This window comes from Chaetodon auriga, chromosome 6, assembly GCF_051107435.1.
Source record: "Chaetodon auriga isolate fChaAug3 chromosome 6, fChaAug3.hap1, whole genome shotgun sequence".
Lineage (NCBI taxonomy): Eukaryota > Metazoa > Chordata > Actinopteri > Chaetodontiformes > Chaetodontidae > Chaetodon > Chaetodon auriga.
The window spans coordinates 20,730,941-20,749,850 of record NC_135079.1 but is presented as its reverse complement, the minus strand read 5'-3'; the positions used below and the strand labels follow the sequence as shown (position 1 = coordinate 20,749,850).

The following is an 18,910-nucleotide window of genomic DNA, read 5'->3' as shown; positions in this document are numbered from 1 at the left end:
TTACAGTGCTGGAGTGGAATTGTCATGCCATCCAGAGTGGGGGGAGCATATTAAGAGAAGAGAAGCATAGTTCCTGGGACAGTGTGTCATGTGTGTGCATGGTGAGTGAGTGGTTGAGTGAGAGAGAGCCAGTGAGGAAAACAAATAATTATCTCCCCTTGTTCTCCTCAACTACAATGCAGAAGGTGGAACAGGAAAAGACTAACAGGTTCTAAAACAATACACAATTTTGGAAATCTACAGTATCCAAAACACGACACAGCATTCATAACACGCTAAAACATCCAAAGTAAGTGATGACCAGCATGTAGGCCTTACAGCTGGATTGTTGCAGGTTTAAATGTCCTCAGTAATAAACTACTCCTCCTGTTGAGATAATATTTCCATGCGAGTGTCTGATTCATCTGCAGAAAATCAACTCCGTCTGGCTGCCATTTATTCCCTGACTGGAAATTTGTTCCCGCGTGCATGAAAGCAAACAACCGTTAGGGGTAATTTACTGACTGTCCACAGTTTAGTTCCAGTGGCTGCACATAGCAGCACTGGACAAGTCCCTCTCTCAGAGAGTAGCTGTTGAGTTCACACATCCTCCCATTTCCAAAGACGACCCAGAAAATATTGTGTATTAATGAATTGAAGGTTTCTAAAAGTAAATGTGACTTCAAGCAGGGTTAATGAATTATTAATACAACAGTTTGTATAGCATTTCAAATAATTCTCTTAAACTACTAACATTTTGAAACGTGACGACATCTGAATGTGTTATTTGCTGAGCAGACGTCAAATGTAGTTTGTTGGTGTTTATTTATTTTATTATAAGAGTTCCGTCTTCTGGAATCAAACCTGGTTTTGTATTTTGCCATCCTTTACTTGGGATTATGCAAAATTTGGCTAGACCAAATAAAGGCTGACTCAGCAAAGGGCAAATGACACTTGAGTTTCATTATACAGTCAAGTTGCTCACTTCCAGCTTTTATCCACTAGATGGCAGCAGTGACGTTACACCAAATAGTGACCAAACGTGTCGGGGTTTTCTAGCTCTTTTGCGTGCGTTTGTGTGCGTTTGTGCGTGTGTGTGTGTGTGTGTGTGTGTGTGTGTGTGTGTGTGTGTGTGTGTGCCCATGTATTTCTCACGTCGTGGGGACAAAAATCTGTTCACACAGTAGTTTGCGTTTAAAACAAAATGATGACGGGAATAGTGGGTATTCATAGATTTTTCTCCCCAGGCTCGACAGAGAAGTGACTGTGGTAGAAAGAAGGCCACTTTGTTGTATGCCCCTTTCTACACATCGGGAAAAAGTTTTCTTTGTCGTTCCTTCAGTCAATGCATTGAGCATCAGAGATAAAAAAAAGACAAAGTATGAAGTGCTGGTAAGCCAGTGTGTCAGATGACAGTAGGAGTTATTTGAAAGATTTTAACCAAGCTGTTCAGAGGACGGTAAGCTGTCAGTCTGATACCAGAGGACACATCAGCTGCAGTAATGTTGGTGTACACACTTTGAGCTAAGTGAATGTTTGGCAGTTTGTGCGTGCGTTCGTGCGTGTGTGTGTGTGTGTGTGTGTGTGTGTGTGTGCGCGCGCGTGCGTGCATGTTGTGTGCAGTGGGAGATACATGCTTCCCTTACACATATGAGCCCTCACAAGAGCATTGACATACATGACTTCCTCTCACAAATTTCAAAATAAACCAAAATCATAAAATCATGTTCCACCTGATACAACTTAACATTTCCGATTTAGGTAAGAAATACAAGAAAAAAAATATTATAAAATAAATATATATATAATAGAATCGACTGATTTTCTGCCACTTGCATAATTCATTTGCCATAGGTGTAGCTTTAATCAATCATGCAATGGCAAAGCACCAAAATGAAATAAATGCATCCCGGGAGGCTTCAAATAAAATGTGTAATCATGGTCACTAGAACATCCACCTTCCTATAAAAATAATTTAATTTATTACATGGAAAATTATCTAAGTCATGATTTTGTCGGACAACACAGAGGTTTATTAGTGTCACACATTGTTTTGCTTATGTAAATGTCAGCCCACCAATTATGATGAACTTTGATAAAAGATAAGATTATACATCCACCTTTACAGAAACATATTGCAAAAAATGTAATGATATATTAACAGTGGGAATCAGTTAATTTTGTTGTGGGTTTTACAATAGGCTATAACTTTCTCTATGAAATCCAGCCCATCACAGAATTAAGTAATAAGACTTGATTCTCAACACTTGACACTGCCAAATTAAAATATAAATCCCCGGATAGGCATTGTGCTTTTATTTTAAAGGCACAGGTGCTGTTTCCCCGGTATGTCTGTGTGAATTGACGGATCTCAGTGCGTAATAGAAAGGCGCTGTGCCGTATAGTATATAGAGTACAGCATTCCTTTGGTGCTGACCCGGTTTTGACCAGCCAGGAGCAGAGACCACACAGAGAGATAAAAAATACGGTATTTTATTTTGTGAAGAGAGACACAGGCTTGAAGAACATTCTGGAGGAAGCTGACATGCTGCAAAGACACAAAAGGTAAAAAAATTACATTTTTTCCTGCCAATGAATAAGAATAATTAGTTTACAATCAGTTCTGTCTGTTTGTTTGATAATGAGCCCATGCTCCATTCATTTACTTACTGTGTAACAAAGATATGACAGAAAGACAGAGACAAAGAGAAATGAATAAGAAATACACACTTTGATACTCAGAACTGGAAATAAAAAAAATATGTCAGTAGCACAAATACAGCATACCATAGAAGAAGGAGCTGTCACAGGGAACTTGGACATATTCATTCTCATTGCATTGATTTATATTTTAACAGCTAAGTGTGAGCCACTTGTTCATGCAAATGGTCAACTTTGTCCCATTTATCAAATATGTCTTTTAAATAAGATAGGTCAGCTGTTCAGAACCAAGCAATTCCTCTCATTAACAGTTATCTTGTATCACGATGGGCTACATCTGCTCAGCCCCACGCTGCTCCCTTCACTCAAATTCATAGCGCTTCACTTGTCACACCTATATGCCACCAGTGCTGTCGTGTACTAATGCCTTCCAGCATCTCTAAAGCTCACCAGTTACTGATTTGTACAAAAACCAAAATGTAAAAAAATAAGAATTTGTGTTTTTACTTGTGGTTGCAGGACAGCTTTTCTTGGCTGGGTACAGTCACTTAGTGCGTTTCCACGGGGTGTATGGCATCCTTTTTTTTTTTTAACCTTTGGACTGACTAGTATGTTTACCCCTGTCTGTCTTTGTTATAAGAGAAACCAACCAGCTGGCTTCATATTGATCACACAATGTATTTGATATCAACTCTCAGCAGCAACAAATGTATTTCCTCTACTTTGATGATTTGCCTGTTCCCCTTTATTAATTTCTCATATTGAAACACGTATCTGTGTATGTAAACCGCAGCACAACAGGAAGCCCTCCATCCATGTTCCCGAGGCACCTCACTCAGCCAGACATGATGGATAGTGAGAAATGCGCAGCCTCGCTGAGTTGTCGATGTGTGTGTGTGTGTGTGTGTGTGTGTGTGTGTGTAATGGAATGGAGAGTGTATGAGGTCTGACTGATGGCAGAATAGTGAAACTAAATTACTTTTCATTTCATGTCCACCTCAATTTATTAGAGGCAGCCCTCAAGGGGGGGAGGTCCAATATGTGTGTGTGACCGGGCCGGGAGACGAGCGAAAAGAGCAACAGATGCCTTGTAGTTTTTCACAGTCTTTGCAGGCTGGTTAATTAGGTTTCAGCAGAATGTGAAACCTCAAAACAAACCTTGGGAAACTTTAGAGAGAAAAACTGACTCACACTGTGCTTTAACAATCTCAGTATTGTTTTAAGTACATTTTAATAAATGACTTCAACCACAATTTCTTTAGCTGTACAGGATTTTAGGAACATGGCTGTAACTTTACCAGATATGAGACACTATTAAGTGTGTTACGAGAGGAGAATAAACCTACACTTATTTGTGTGTTTTGTCAGGATATTACATTAAAATGATCTTAATGCACTCACTGAGTGTGTGTATGCCCTGAGAACAGCATTTTTGTTACACTGCATGCTCAGCAGCGCCAGAATGGCTCATTTGAATATCGCCTGTGAGTGGCTATTCATATTGGACCTTACTGAAGCTTCATCAGGTATGGTTTCAGCTCTGCAGACTTACAAGGGATCTTTAGGGGGCTTTATGAGGCCCCCAGAAAAACAGTATTTTTGCTCACATTATTTAAAGCTGAACAGAGCAATTGATCTTTGGCCAAGCAAGCTGTATTTCTTTACATTCCTCAGTACAGGCCCCACAAACCTTTCCTTTAGCACCCCCATCAGGTCACAAACGTGCACTTGACCAACTCTTTGGTCTTTAATAAAGGGTACACCTCAATTCCCTGAAATTGCATCCACATTTCCCTCCCTCATGTGAAAGATGCAAAGAAAAGATGAGAGGAGAGATGTCACATGTGTTTTATGGCAAAGCTCAATGAGTCAGTCTGTTTCAAATGAACATTTTTCAAAACAATTCTTACTGTACATGCTGTGCACCGGAAGAGTGATTGGCTGCTGTTATCATTCCTCCTCTCAACACTGGCCCTGAAGGCAATCTTCCCTGATGGGAGCCACAACCATTCTATGCCAAATCCCCTCCTAAGTGGAGCGATATGAGGGGATTTGGCATAGAAAGCTCGGAAGATGCTCATTGGATTGGGATAGTATGATATCCATTTGAAATCAGACTCAAAGTTCAGTCAGGAAGACGATTCTTTTGCCTGCTTGTGGTTTATTTCTCACACTGTACCATCCCGCCTGCTGCTGTTCACATGCACGCTGAAATGAAACGGAGGCTGCTCCGCGACGCACCTGCGCTGCTCAGGTGGGCGGCGTGCACACGCTGCTCACCTCCACCTGTGCGTAACGGCTGCTTCGCTGGAGCACTGCAGCTGTCACCTGTGTGGAGCTGCTACTACCTGAATACAGGACTGTTTTTTCATGTCTGACATACTCTGCAGATACAGTCATTGAAAGCGTAGTGAAAGGTGTACAGCTGCTGGTATGATGTCAGTCTGACTATCAGCAGATCATTTGCACTGTCTGGGTTTGCTGAGAACCGAGCGCGAGAGCCTGCCACATTGTTCTTGCGGGCTGTGCTCTCACCTGTCAAGGTGGTGGAGTCTTGCACACACACAAAGAAAAAGCACACGCATCGACATCAGAGCAGCCTTTCACTGCAGCTTCAGTGTCTGTATGTGTACAATATGTCACAAGCATGAGAGAATATCAGGTGAAGGCTGGTAGCTCTCTCTCTCTCTCTCTCTCTTTCAGTGAAGGAAGGTAAACAGAAATCACCTCATCATCATTACTGATGGCCATTTGCCAAGGCAAACTCACTCTATTAAGATAGGGCTGGCAGTAGCAGTGCTGCAGCAGCAACACTCTGCCATCAGGCAGAGGTAGAGGTGGCAGTGTATCCATGATTAGTTTGTCTTGACTGCATCCACGACTGAAGAACGAGTAAATCAAGGGAGCTGAGATATATGCAAGATATCTCCAAATCCAATGGCGAAATGTACATGATGTGTATTATAACATGATAAATAATATTTTTCAATGATCAGAGAGAATACACGGATCAGTTTCACCTGTGACCAGCTGACCTTTCCTATAGGTCCCCCATTTAACTTCATATTAAGACACAAGAAATGTAAAATGTTCGGATCGGCATGAGGTATAATGAGCACGTTCATTTGGACACTTTGGTTTTGTTCACCATGCACCACCCTCAGGACAGCGTGTCATCTTTGAACACTATACATCTCAGAATCTAAAAAATATTCCAGAGAAAAATGAAATGACTGCTCAGTCTTTCCTCACACAACTTCTGCGATTACAGTAGGCCTACTACATGTTCGAGCAGCCGCATCTCAGCGCCATTTGAAATCAACAGCTTGCATTATTCTTTCATTTCTCCCTTTTGTTTTGACCACCATGTGCATTGTCTGATTGCACGAGCAGTTTTGCTCCTAAGCAGCATTTATCAGCCGATTCTAGTCAGACCTGCAGATACCTGAGGGAGTCACAGAGAAAGATTCCTGTTAAAATGTGTTTGACATTGATAGATGAAAGAACAAAGCCAAAATCCAATGGTTATTATTCAATTCAATTTCCAGTTCGTCCAATTAATTCAACACCTTTTATTTTTCTAGGTGACTCAGCGGGAGCCTGAGGGGTGTTTGGAAGTCCTGGGATAATTCTATTCATGTTATCCTTTTTCACACTTCGACATTCATTCACTCATCAACAAGCAAATTCAGGCCTGATTCTTCCTCCTAGTGATAACTCAGTCAAACCTGTGAGATGTTTAAGTTCCACAACAATCAATATCACATGCTACTTTTAACTGGACTGGCTTTAAATGAGATTGAATGCTCTAAATGAAGAAGAAGAAACATGGCAACATTTTAGAGCCATGCCCCTCATCACTTAGCTTGAATCAAATGAATGTAACCTCTGATTATCAAACACTTGGGGAATAAAAAGGCCATCCTTTAGCAGCATGACAGACAACGTGAGCTCCAGAATCGACACCCCGACCAACATCTCTCTGAGTCCCAGCGTCACCGTCTCTGACTCACTGGAGTACAAGACGGTGTCGGTCTTCCTGGTCCTGCTGGTCTGCAGCGTGGGCATCATGGGCAACATCATGGTGGTCCTCGTGGTCCTGACCACACGCCACATGAGGACACCCACCAACTGTTACCTAGTCAGCCTGGCCATAGCCGACCTGACAGTGCTGGTGGCGGCGGGGCTGCCCAATGTGTCGGAGAGTCTGACAGGCACATGGATTTTCGGCCACATCGGCTGCCAGGGGATCATCTACCTTCAGTACCTGGGCATCAACGTGTCCTCCTGCTCCATCACTGCCTTCACTGTGGAGAGGTGAGCATTGACAAACACACATCTACAGCTGTTCTCAGGACAGGACAACTTTCTGAAATTTTTCTTTCTGAACTATTCAACTTTCTGAAATTTTTCAGTTTTCGATGGTTGTATGTGAGATTCTTCATATGTATCTATCTTTCTAATGATAGATAGATAGTAATGGTGGTTAGTTTGACTTTGTCTTTGGACCCCCCCATTTCCTCTTGCATGCAGGTACATAGCTATCTGCCATCCAATGAAGGCTCAGACAGTGTGCACAGTGTCCCGGGCCAAGCGGATCATTGCTGGGGTTTGGATTTTCACCTGCGTCTACTGCATGCTCTGGTTTTTCCTGGTGGACATTAAGGTTAGAAAAATATATTTTAGCTTTACATTTGTGTGTGGTTGAAATAACATGGCTGAGGGCCACAGCGCAGTAATCTTCAATAACTGATTCTGACATAACGCATATAGGAAAAGTGTTTGTGTACTCTGGCGACAGCATTTTCTTTAATCTGTGTATATATAAATTTTTAAATATTGCTGTGTGTAAATGCACTTACAGGCTATACTCAAAAATAGAGACAACAGTAAGCCTACTCACATACAGCGTTTCAGTAAGTGCATGACTGATGAACAGAGGAATAAAACATTTGTGATTACCAAGACCTCTTTCGTATAAGTGCTGGTCTGAATGCAGGGGAATGTGAAAAGAGCTCTATGCCTTTTCTGAATAGTATAATTATGTTGAGATATGAAAGATTGTTGAGCCAGTCTGTGAGCCACTAGTCTAGTTTTATTACAACATCTCTATGGAAACTGTGTGGCACTCAGGTCAAACCGGACGGACATGTGCAGTGTGATTACAAAGTGGAGCGGGAGCTGTACCTGCCTATCTACCTCATCGACTTTGCCATTTTCTATGTCATCCCGCTGCTCCTCGCCATCGTGCTGTATGGCCTGATAGCACGGATCCTCTACCTCAGGTACGGTAAAAGGCCTTTCAAACCATAATACTGAATCAGTTCATTAATTACTACGGATCGCTCCACCACATGACTGTCAGTTCATTCATCATGAGTACTTTCATTCATGAGGAGAACTACTCAATCAGGGACGGTGCCATCGGGGTATAATCTCAATTTAGCTTCTGAGCGTCTACATTTGCAACAGAACGCCTGAGTTACAAACTGGAGGCATGGAGTTTGAGAAGTTTGAGGGTCCCCTAACTTTGCAAAGCTGCAATATTAAACTGCTGGAGAAGACTGACTTACCAGCCAGTTATTTCAGTTAATTTCATTATACTATGAATGTTGTCTTTGGATACATGTTAATGACATTTGCTAATCGACATCTTCATAATCTATTTGGTTTTGTTAGTCATTCTTATTAAAATGCACTCATCAGAGATTCTATATTAACAACATATCAAATGCAAATTACAGAGGTGCAGAGATCTATAACTCTCCAGTTCACCTCGCTTCCATGAAGCATTATTGTTTTGGTTCATTCTCACTGCCCTCAGCATCATTTCCAGCAGCACCAGGAAGCTGTTGTCAATCAAAAAATCTCTCATAAACACACTGCTCATGACCTGGTCAGCACCAAACAGCAGACTGTTACTCAGCTGGTGAACACAGTGGAACATTTAGCATCTAAAGAGCCAGATATTACCCTCATGGGTTGGTAGAGACCAAAAAAAGCTAAAAGAGAGTGAACTAACATACCACATGTGGACACAAACATAACTCCAAATGAATGCTACCCTTTGCTCTGTCAGCTGGATGTGTAAACAGACACTAAACACTGTGTGCTAACACATTCACCATAATAACTTTCTAACATGATAATATGCCAATGATGTTTTTGCAGCTTGTCTCTGGTGCACCCAGAGGCCCAAAAAATTCATTTGATTCTGTTTTAAAGCTGTTTTATCATCATAACCTAATGCAGCTGCGAGTTTGGACTCTTCTTATTAGATTATGCTTGAACAAATCAAATACAGAAGAAAAAAAAAGACTAAATGGATGTTGTTCAAGGTATTTTTTGACATTATTACAATTTTAAGATTGTTGACTGGAAACAATTCTGATTTTTGGCACAAATAAGGGCAGAAAAACACATCTATACTTGGTTTACAGCACACGTCGGGGCCCATATTAGAAGCCAAGTAATGGATTTTGTGCTGTTTGACAGGCTGTTCAGAAGGTCCTCCAATGTGACAGAATTACATCCTGTGAAAAAACAAGCAAGCAATGAATGCTTGTATTTCAGTGACAAATCCTGAAGTTCAAAGATATTAAATACTGGCCTAAAATATTACTTCCAGTTTTAAACCAAAGGTTTGTTGTAGGTATATCAGCAGAGCATTTTTGCAGGATTTGAAGACTTGTAAAGACGCCCTGCATCACATGTTGAAACCAACCACCTCTGAGCACATTCATTTACTTCAGAAAACAAACCAACCAGACAATCAATGTCTGCCATTATCCCATGGGATGAATTCTCTAACATGCTCTTTGTGGACCTCCAGCCCTCTGCCCAACCATCCTGACACCAGTGCCACCACACTGCGTCGGAGCTGCCGGGAAGCTTCTGAAACGGGGAAGGGGGGTCGCCAGGGCCGGCCAAAGAGCGCACTCTCCTCCAGGAAACAGGTCCACATTTAATGTCTTTCCCATTAACTCCTTCTGTGCTTTCCTTTCTTGTTGTTACATCTTGTCTTATCTTTCAAGTAATTGCTGTGTGACAGCTTTAGTCACATTTGACCCCGGTCTTGTCCTTGGCTGTGTGTGTAATCTACTGGGAATATAGGGGCCATGATTCCCTCTTAACAGCGTGGTGATGATGTCTATGCTATCCGTTGCCTCAGAGAAGTGCCCTCTTGTAGGCTCTCTGTTCTGGCTGTTATGAGGCCCTGCAGGCAATCGTGGTGGTAATGGCTTCGTTTCCTCAGGCTGAGCAGTCAGAGAGCCTTCTTACAGAGAAAGCCTTCTTTCTCCCAGATTGCATGGAATTGCTCTGCAGTGCTGCTTTGTCTCTGTGCTCTTGGATGTAGAATACATTCTCTTAGGCTTTTTGGTATTGAGAGCATTCACCGTGATAAACATTTGTCCACTAAGGGTTATGACAAAGTCGTTTTTAGTCCAGAAGGAACTAGTTTTGTGTCCGCTTTTTGTTCTTTCAAAAGTTGTATGACATTTGGAAAGACAGTGATTTTTGCTTTCTACAAAAGGAACAATAAGAAAAGAGAGAAAAGAGGCCTGCAATTCTATATCTTTCAACTTCACACAGGTAGGTTGTGACTGAATCACTGCTTCTCTTGAGATTATTGCATTTACAAGAAGACAAAAGCAGGTGCTAGCTGTTCAGAACACTTACTGCTGCATTCTGTATGGCAGAACATGTAAAATAAATGTGTTAAATATCATAATGTCAACTATGCATTTGCTGTTTTTCCTGTATCCCTCTATTCTGATGACATTGTTATGCCCCTACAGTGTTGTCTGTCTGGTACACCTTGACCTTTACTTTGCTTTGGTGTTTTAGTGGACTTACTAATTTAGTCTTTTAAATTAAGTTTTAACACAGAGTGAAAAAATACTTAGAAATGTGTAATTTCATAATTACTTTTTTGTTTGATATCAGCGGCATCATCTGTGTAACGCTTAAACCAATTATGATTTCCATACGTTTACCTTTGTAGTTTCTTGCATGCAGGTTGAACATCATCAATCCCACAGTTCTGTTTGCTTTAGCAGTAACTTAATAAAGCGTTTTTCTCTGAATGTTTCCACAGACATTGTACAGAAATATTGTAATACTCTCATTAGTGGGTCATAGGCTCAATCAACATCGTGTTACCTCATGCGGTGATAGATAATGACTTAACAGACTTTTATTTGAGTGGAAAATCTTTTTTGATTTTGTCACTTACACACTTCAGATAATTACTTGCATGATGTCTGTGGCTGCCAACCCTGCATTGTCCACTCTTTCTGCACAACAGTCACAGAAAATCTTCTGGAGAAAGTTATTAAGGCCCATCAGAAACTCATCATATACAATTATACAAAATCAATGCATCTATGTTATCCAGCGTTCATGGCAATGAGAGAGTTGTGATTATTAGATTGATTTGAAAATAGTTTTCGTGGTGTTTCTGCTTGAAAATTAATCATTTTTCAGGACCTGAGCCGGTAGCATGACCCATAGATGAAAGGAGAAATGCAGTATATATACTGTTCAGCACTTCATATCACAAAATGACCACCTAGAACTTACAAATCAATACCAATGATTTGTTGATCGCTGGTGTTACACCCGTTGGTTTGTTGATACAATCCAGCTTCCAACTTTACTTCACCACATGATGTTTCTGTTCTGTGTGATTTTAAGGACAGAAAAATCACCATGTTCCTGTCCTGCAGAAATATAGTGATATTTTCACAGGACATTACCAAAGGTCGATCTACAGATAGAAAAGGCCAAGTTATACCTCAAGGAGCAAAAACAAATGCAGAAGGTAGCCACACACTTCATTCACAGTAATGGTATCGGTCATGGGCCATTGTCTGTAAGTTATTTGATACAATACCTTCCTTCACTTTATGTAATGAAACGTTCAATATTGTCGCAGCATGTTAAATGGACTGCCAATGGACTGCATTTATATATGCAGACTGTAGAGGCCACCAAGCTTCTGATTAATGGAATCAGTGCTTTACCTCCTGAGCCACAGCTGCCCAAGTACTGTGTCAGAATCCAGTTTTTTTTTTTTTAACTGAATAGCTGAAGAGCCTGTGTTCAGCAAAGGTAGCATATTATGTGTGATAGATTGCACTCCCCTTGTCTTTCTTTCTGCTGAGGTGTCCACATGAATATTCGTCTAATGATGTTTACAAAGCTGAAGTGAATAACCCAAACTGATGTGAGCTGCTTAGGGACCCTGGCAGTTGGTCTGATGAAAGGCAGGAAGAAGAACCTCGAGTCCCATGCAATGCATGATAAACCCAAACACTAGGTTGCAAACATCCCCTCATTCAGCATTCAAGGATACACACAATGCTCATTGGTGTGAAACACTGAATGTGCTATTGTAGAGACATTCTGTCTACATTAAGCTCCTAATAAAACTGAATCCACCTACCTTTATTTTATTGTGTGCACAAGAGAGAGGCCTTGTTCAGCAAAATGATCAGTTTCTGAGTTGTCTATTTCTGACACAGGAATTCCCATCTATCTTTGTATTGAAAATAAATGTCTCACTCACCAACCTTAACATAATTTCATAATTTGGACAAAATCTTGCTCTTCGGAACTGATTCTAACCAACTACTACGTACACACACATAAGTTTTGCTACCTATCCAGCTTCAGGTGAAAAATGATAACACTATCTGTTCCACATTCTCTCACATCATATATATTTATATTTATATTTATATTTATATTTATATGACCAAATATGACTGATAATAAATAGTATATGATGATAAAAGAAGCCAAATTAGTTCATGCATTCATGTGATATAAGTCCATACAGATGGAGATAGAGAGGAGGAGACAGGAGGTCCTTTTATCATGGGAAGTGCCCTGGCAGTCTAATCCAAGAGCAGCATAACTAGGGGCTGGTCCAAGGTAAGCCTGAGCCAGCCCTAACTGCATGCTTTATCAAAAAGGACTGATATTTACTGATATAACAGTGGGAGAAAGATGGGCTCCTCTTCAGAGGAGATGGGAGATGAAGAGGTCTGAGCTATAGGGAATGATGGGACTTCTGATCTTGCAAGAGGTGCTGTGAGTGGAGGATATAGACAACCCAGCTTCTCCCTGTGTCACTCATGCAGATGATTAGCCTGATAGCTAGGGAAACAATCAAAATTGGTGGGTTCATCCCAAAAAGCCGGTTCATCCTTCAGTTGTTCACTGAGTCCATTCAACCCCCCCATAGGCTTCCACTTGAAGCCTGCTGCCACCATCCTAAACTCCACAGATCCCTGGTGGAGATTTAACAGATGTTTTGCAGCATTTGCAGAGTGATCACGGTGATCAAAAACTGCTTTAATTTTTGTCATGAAGTCATACGACAACAGAGTGATTAGTGTTAACAGGTTCTGCCCAAGCCACCACTCTCCCTCTCAAAAGTCTGATAATGCAGTGCACCATGACAGACTAACACTTTGCCAGAGGTACATGCTGAGTGGACTGTGCTGTAGAGACTGGTCACAAGGTTTGAGATGAAAACACTCGCATTTGATTAGATAACTGGGTGATTTGATTTACCACAGCGTGGTTGCTGCAAGAGAGAGTCCAGAGAAGTTGCTCATGGTGTCTTACTAATTTTCCTGCAGAATTATTAACAACTTGTTGAGATGGAGATTTAGTCATCTGAGCCAGAATTATGGTAGAGCAGAGCAAGTAGAGAGAGCTGAGAAGTTGTCTGCAAGGCAGACTGTCAAATGCTGGGCAAAGCAGGCAAACAGTGGGACAATAAACAATCTGGTGAAAACTGCAGTGCAGAGCAGTGGTACAAATACTGCAGGAGTTTGATGAGTAGATGGGTTGCAGGTGTGGGTAGGTGGGTAAAAAACAGCACGTCTTCTCCCACGTGCCATACACACTGGAATTACCTCACCTTACATATCCTAGCAGCTAATGAGGACAACCATTATCATGACATGTTTTCTTCATGAACAACCCCAAAGTCATGTGAGGTTTTCTGTCAGAATGATCATAATGAATGCAGCCATCATCTATTCAGCAGCTCAGCTATCTGACCAACTGTTTTGAGTCATGTTTGCCATAACTTTCTTCATCAACATCCTCAAGCAATATAAAACGTCCTGTCAGTATGCGACATGTCTTCATTTAAAATGGCAGGCTAACGCTTCCTAGTATTATCTAGCACACAGCAGATTTGCTGGACACAGTGAACGGATAAAACGCACAAAATTAATTTGAGAACACGTTGACTCGTTCTCGCTGTGTCTCTAGGATAAATGGATGGATAAATGGAAAATGTTGTGTTTTTGTTGTTCCAGTGTTCTGGAAAATGGCTACTGCAAACCCAGATTTTCAGGTTTTTTGGTAACAAATGAAGGCTCACCATTTCTTCTTCTGCAACTTTGCAAGTGAAAACAGAATATGTATGCCACCTTTTTGAAAATAGTAAAACTTAGCTTTGAAAACATTGGTAGATAGCTACACCTGGCTTCTTCTCTGAAATCTCTTGAAATGCCATAACCCACAAGTTTCCACTGTTGGTTCCTTAGGTATGTGACGTGTGAAACCCTGGCTGCCTGAATCAGTGTTAATGTCTTGTTGTGTGTAAAGAAAAAAAAAAAAAAAACATGGACATGTTAACAAGGTTAATTTTCATTGGAGGGTGGATTTTAAAGCAGCATTAATTTATATTTTTGGCCACTAGGGGTAACAGAAACAAGCTGCAGAGCTGTCTCAAGCAGTTTACCTTCCTGTGCAACTTTTAGTGTACAGTGGGTTGTTTGTGTGTCACTGTGTGCATGTTTCTACATGAACATAAGCCCCGGAGAGACTGAACTCTCATGTGAGAGCAGAGAGAAGATCCTAATCTCTTGTGTTCAGGGGGTTCCATCTATCAGAAGATTTGCATAATATGATTCGGGATTTACATTGAAGTGTGCTTAATACTGCAGATGATTTTGCTCCCTCAGTTCTTCAATAGCACTTCATGCTCTTTTATTCATCGTTTGATAGGCCAACTCAATCTGATGGGAGTTTGATAAACTTGTGTATGTCAAAGAAAGGCACTTTTATGATAGGAGATTAAAACAGTGTGGTATGAGATTGCAGCACAGTTTTAATCTCTGAGAGTTTCTTCATGTCTGTGATCTCCTCAAGTGCATGTAGGGGAAGAGAGATGTGAAAGCTTGGTCATTGTTGCCCTGGGCGAATCAGAGACTAAAGCAAATTCTTTGGCTCAGTAGGCCGAAATGTCCGTCCATGACTGAATTCAGTCTAGAAGGATGCTGTCGTTAGAAACAAAATCAGATGTGTTTGTGAAGCCAGTCAAGTGCCATGCTGCCATAATTACAGTTATAATATGCATATTCAAAATGTCACTCTAATGCTTTCTGTCTCATTATCACAGTGTAGAGATAATTAGAAAGCTCTCCTCACTGCCTCCTTCGTGTTCAATTAAACGCTTTGTTGTGCAGAGTGCTTCCTTTTTTTATCTACCTGCTGAGGTGGCTGTCATGGGCTCACCGCTTAAGGCGTGGACACAGACCCTTATCTCAAATAGCATTTTGCTGAGAGGAGGCATGTGCATGGTAGCTGGTATCAACCTGCCACACTAGGTTTTGCTTTTTTTTCTGCTGTGATGTGGAAAACATGGGAAGCAGCCATGCATCAGCAGAATTGTTATGACCCAGTAAAGCCAGGTTGAAAACTTTAAAATGGCTGCAGATGGATGGGGGTTGGGATGAGGATAGAAGGGGGTAGGTGAATAGCTTTATTAGCAACTGATGAGACTAATCAGTTGAGTCTTTCAGGCTCAGTGGCTCTATTCCACCCACCTGTCTTGCAGGGGCCCAGCAATATCTGAAGCATTAGCATGACTAGCTAGTGGTGGGGTGGGGCATGTGGACGATAAGGTAACTAGCTTGCTACCTACAGTAGTAACAGAACATCGAGATCAAGGAGTGCATCAATGACTACATTTAATTGTCATGTTAAAAAAAAGTTGACCTTCTGGGTGCTGAATGCTGTCAGAATTTAGAGTAATGTTACTCTCCCTGTCCTGCTCTTAGGGGTTATTTACACTCCAGCAATCTCAACCAATATTAACTGAAATAGCATTAAGCTTGCCAAACTTGTCGAGGAGTGCTCATTCCAAAAGTGAAAACATGAATAAAAACATCTTGTATTGGCCAGCCAGAACTCCAGTTGGCAGCCCCTGCTGACCCATGGCCAGACTTCCAGTCAGCAGACACACTGACAGATCTCCGAGATCATCAATCGGCCACGTCTCGCCAACACCCAGATGTCCAGTTGCCTTTCTCCTGCTCTGCACTCCAGTAGACTGCCTGTTCTGTGTCAGTCACTGATTATCACTGAGGCCAGTCCTGTACTCAAGCTGCTGCCCTCCAGTTCTCCTCTCCAGCTACTCCTATGTCACCAGCATCCAGGCTGTCATCCAGTGCTGCTCTGCCCTCTGGCCCTGGCTCTTGGTCATTGTCTAGAGCTGCCCTGTCCATTGGCTACGCCTCCTGGTTTCCCTCCAGACCTCCTTCGCCCATCTCTCTCGACCTCAGGCCGTCTGACTGAGGTCTCCTGCTCTGCCTTTGCCCAATCCCCGAGCTGTCCGCCTCAGATCCCTGGCTCCATTCTTCAGCTCTCAGGACACTTTCCCCGTGTACCTTTGGTGTTTTGCAAAAAATCTTTGAAGAGCTACAGCTCTGCTTCAGCTGTCAGCATTAGGGCCCTATCCTTTGTGTTACTGTACCCTTCCTGCACCAGCTGTGACAAAAGGTATGGATGTGGTTGCTGATGATGCCTTAAAAAATATGGCATCAGGCATTTCTTTTAGATTGTGTCTTGTGTCAAAGTTGTTATGGTCAATTCAGCCAGGACTATGTTGTTTATGTACCATTTATCTGGTAAACGTATTAGACTTCATTTCAATTGGTCAAAACGTTTGGTGCAAAATGAGGCTGAGTGGCCTAAGTATGCATGTCTCTGTTCACATAGGGTCAATATTAGAGGTTACCACTGACTTTATTCACACAAAAATTCTTATCATAGCCGCTTTAATTGAGTTTTAATGAACTGAATCTCTGTTTTGTCCCTGCAGGTGACAAAGATGCTGGCAGTTGTGGTGATCCTATTCGCTCTCCTGTGGATGCCCTACCGGACTTTAGTTTTGATCAACTCTTTTGTGTCGACACCCTATTTGAATGCCTGGTTCATCCTATTTTGTCGGACATGCATGTATGCCAATAGTGCTATAAACCCTGTGATATACAATGCCATGTCTCAGAAGTTTCGCTCAGCATTCCGCGGGCTTTACCGTTGCCAGCGGCCAGAGGGAAATCAGAGGACGCTGTCAATGATCCAGGCTGGCTTCAGCACTGTTCGAGACCCTCGAACCTCCCAGGCCAATAGCAATGGAACCGATGAAAAAGCAAGGAGAGCCATCCTGAGTACTACCACTGACATGACAACAAAGCAGAATGGAAGTGGTCATCAGGAGACAGCGACAGTCAATGGCAAAACAGCAGACCATCCCATCGACATTAGCCCAGCTACTTTTAGCCTTAGTGGAAGTCCAACTGGTGATGAGACATTGGATTGGCGTTCATCAGCTAAAACCACAGTTAATTTTGCAGACAGACAAACAACAAGCGATCAGCAGGAAGACATATAAATTTGACCATATCATAATACTGTAGAATATCTATGAATTTCTAAGTGTCACTGAAATCAAATGAGGAAAAAAAAAAGAAAAAAATTTAATTGGGCGGTTTCCATCCAGTGACAAAACAGCTGTGCATACTCACGGACAGGCTCTGCATTAGCTAATGACAAAAGAGCGAGGAAAGCTGCGACCTGCTTTTATTTCAATCATTCAAAAGTGGTAGATTTCGCCTTGACCACTGAAGTCACATGTAAGGAGAGGAAAGATGATGAGTGAGTGGCATAATTCACACTGTGGAATGGAAAAATGATTTCTTTGGCCACAAAATCTTCTTTGTAGGTTTGTAGAAGAGAGGCCACATATTTCTCGTATTCTGCGGTTTTAACCTCCAAAAATCCACAATGGACGTGTCTCATAATGAAGCAAGATCACAATGCAATCCTACAATGTGGTTCACCCTGTGATGTAATGTAAGTCATTTAGCATGAATTCAAATACTGAATAATTTGCTTTATGAAAGACTGCATATGATGTAATTTAAATAATGTGTCCTATCCAATATCTCTACTGACTTGCATAGAGACATTTGACATGACACACTGCTGTGTATAAAAAGGTAGACACAATGGTCTTTTATGTATTGCCATCACTAATTAAGGCACTAATTCAATGACTGCTCATGTTTTCTAATCCACCATACATCCTTCAGCTAGCTGTCATTCACTGCTGAAATACAGCAAAGTATTTATTTTATTATTCTTCTTTTTTTTTTTTTTTTAAAAAAAAGGCAGAGTGACAACAGCTTTAAAAGCAACTTTCTTCTTCTCTTGTACAATAGCAAGGACAGACTCAAACTTGAGCAGAAGATCAGACGATTCAGTATTGAATAGCAAGAATTTGTAGTCCACCAGACAGTGTTAAAGGTTTGGTAGGGGGTAATTAAGTCTGTGATCCAGTGTGTATCTTGACGTAGTCGTACATTCCTACAGAGTAAAAGATTTGTCTGTTTTAACCTGATTTAACTTGATAGCCACTTGTTGGCTGAAAGACACAAGGAGGTTGTGGGATGTTAACACATCGTCAGCTTTAATGGATGTGGAAAACATGCAGACACTGACTGCTATCTTGCTCTTTGTTTGCTCCTTTATATGGATAAACCTGCGATGTGTAAACTAGTTAAATGTTTTTTTTTTTGAAAAAAAAAAAACCAAACAAACATGAAACAATGAAATAAAGAACCATTTTCTTTATTCCAGAAGATAAAAAACATGTAAGCTGTTTCCCCCTGATTGTATTCAGTATTCAGTCAGAATGCTAAAGCATTAAATGGAGTTTTAGCAAAAGTCCATCAGCTTACAAACATACTGAAAACAGCTAGTATGTGCAGCTTACTTGTTCAGAGATGGTTATCCATATGAACCCTTAATCATCCTGCTAATCCTCATTGACAAATTCAACGTGAGGATGAAAATTACTGTGTAGCTTAAGTAAGAGTGAATGCGATCATTAGCAAAGTGTGTCGACAGTTTTCTGAAGTGTTCCCAGCCCATGTGGTAATATCCTTTATACAGT

General features: G+C 41.3%; 1 protein-coding gene across 1 annotated transcript; it reads left to right on the top strand.

Annotated features, from left to right (window-relative positions):
- The first annotated feature begins 2,342 nt into the window (after positions 1–2,342).
- On the top strand, positions 2,343–17,488 carry trhr2 (thyrotropin releasing hormone receptor 2). Its single transcript, XM_076733786.1, has 6 exons — positions 2,343–2,544; positions 6,225–6,957; positions 7,174–7,306; positions 7,774–7,925; positions 9,473–9,596; positions 16,775–17,488. Exons 2-6 carry the CDS (start codon positions 6,575–6,577, stop codon positions 17,345–17,347), a joined length of 1,365 nt encoding a protein of 454 aa, XP_076589901.1. The 5' UTR covers positions 2,343–2,544; positions 6,225–6,574; the 3' UTR covers positions 17,348–17,488.
- Positions 17,489–18,910: the final 1,422 nt, after the last annotated feature.

Bases quoted from the DNA above. Each gene is read 5' to 3' on its own strand.
- trhr2 (XM_076733786.1), top strand. From the start codon at position 6,575: ATGACAGACAACGTGAGCTCCAGAATCGACACCCCGACCAACATCTCT. The intron at 6,958-7,173 runs GTGAGCATTGAC...TCTTGCATGCAG, and splicing joins ACTGCCTTCACTGTGGAGAG to GTACATAGCTATCTGCCATC. The intron at 9,597-16,774 runs GTCCACATTTAA...TTGTCCCTGCAG, and splicing joins CACTCTCCTCCAGGAAACAG to GTGACAAAGATGCTGGCAGT.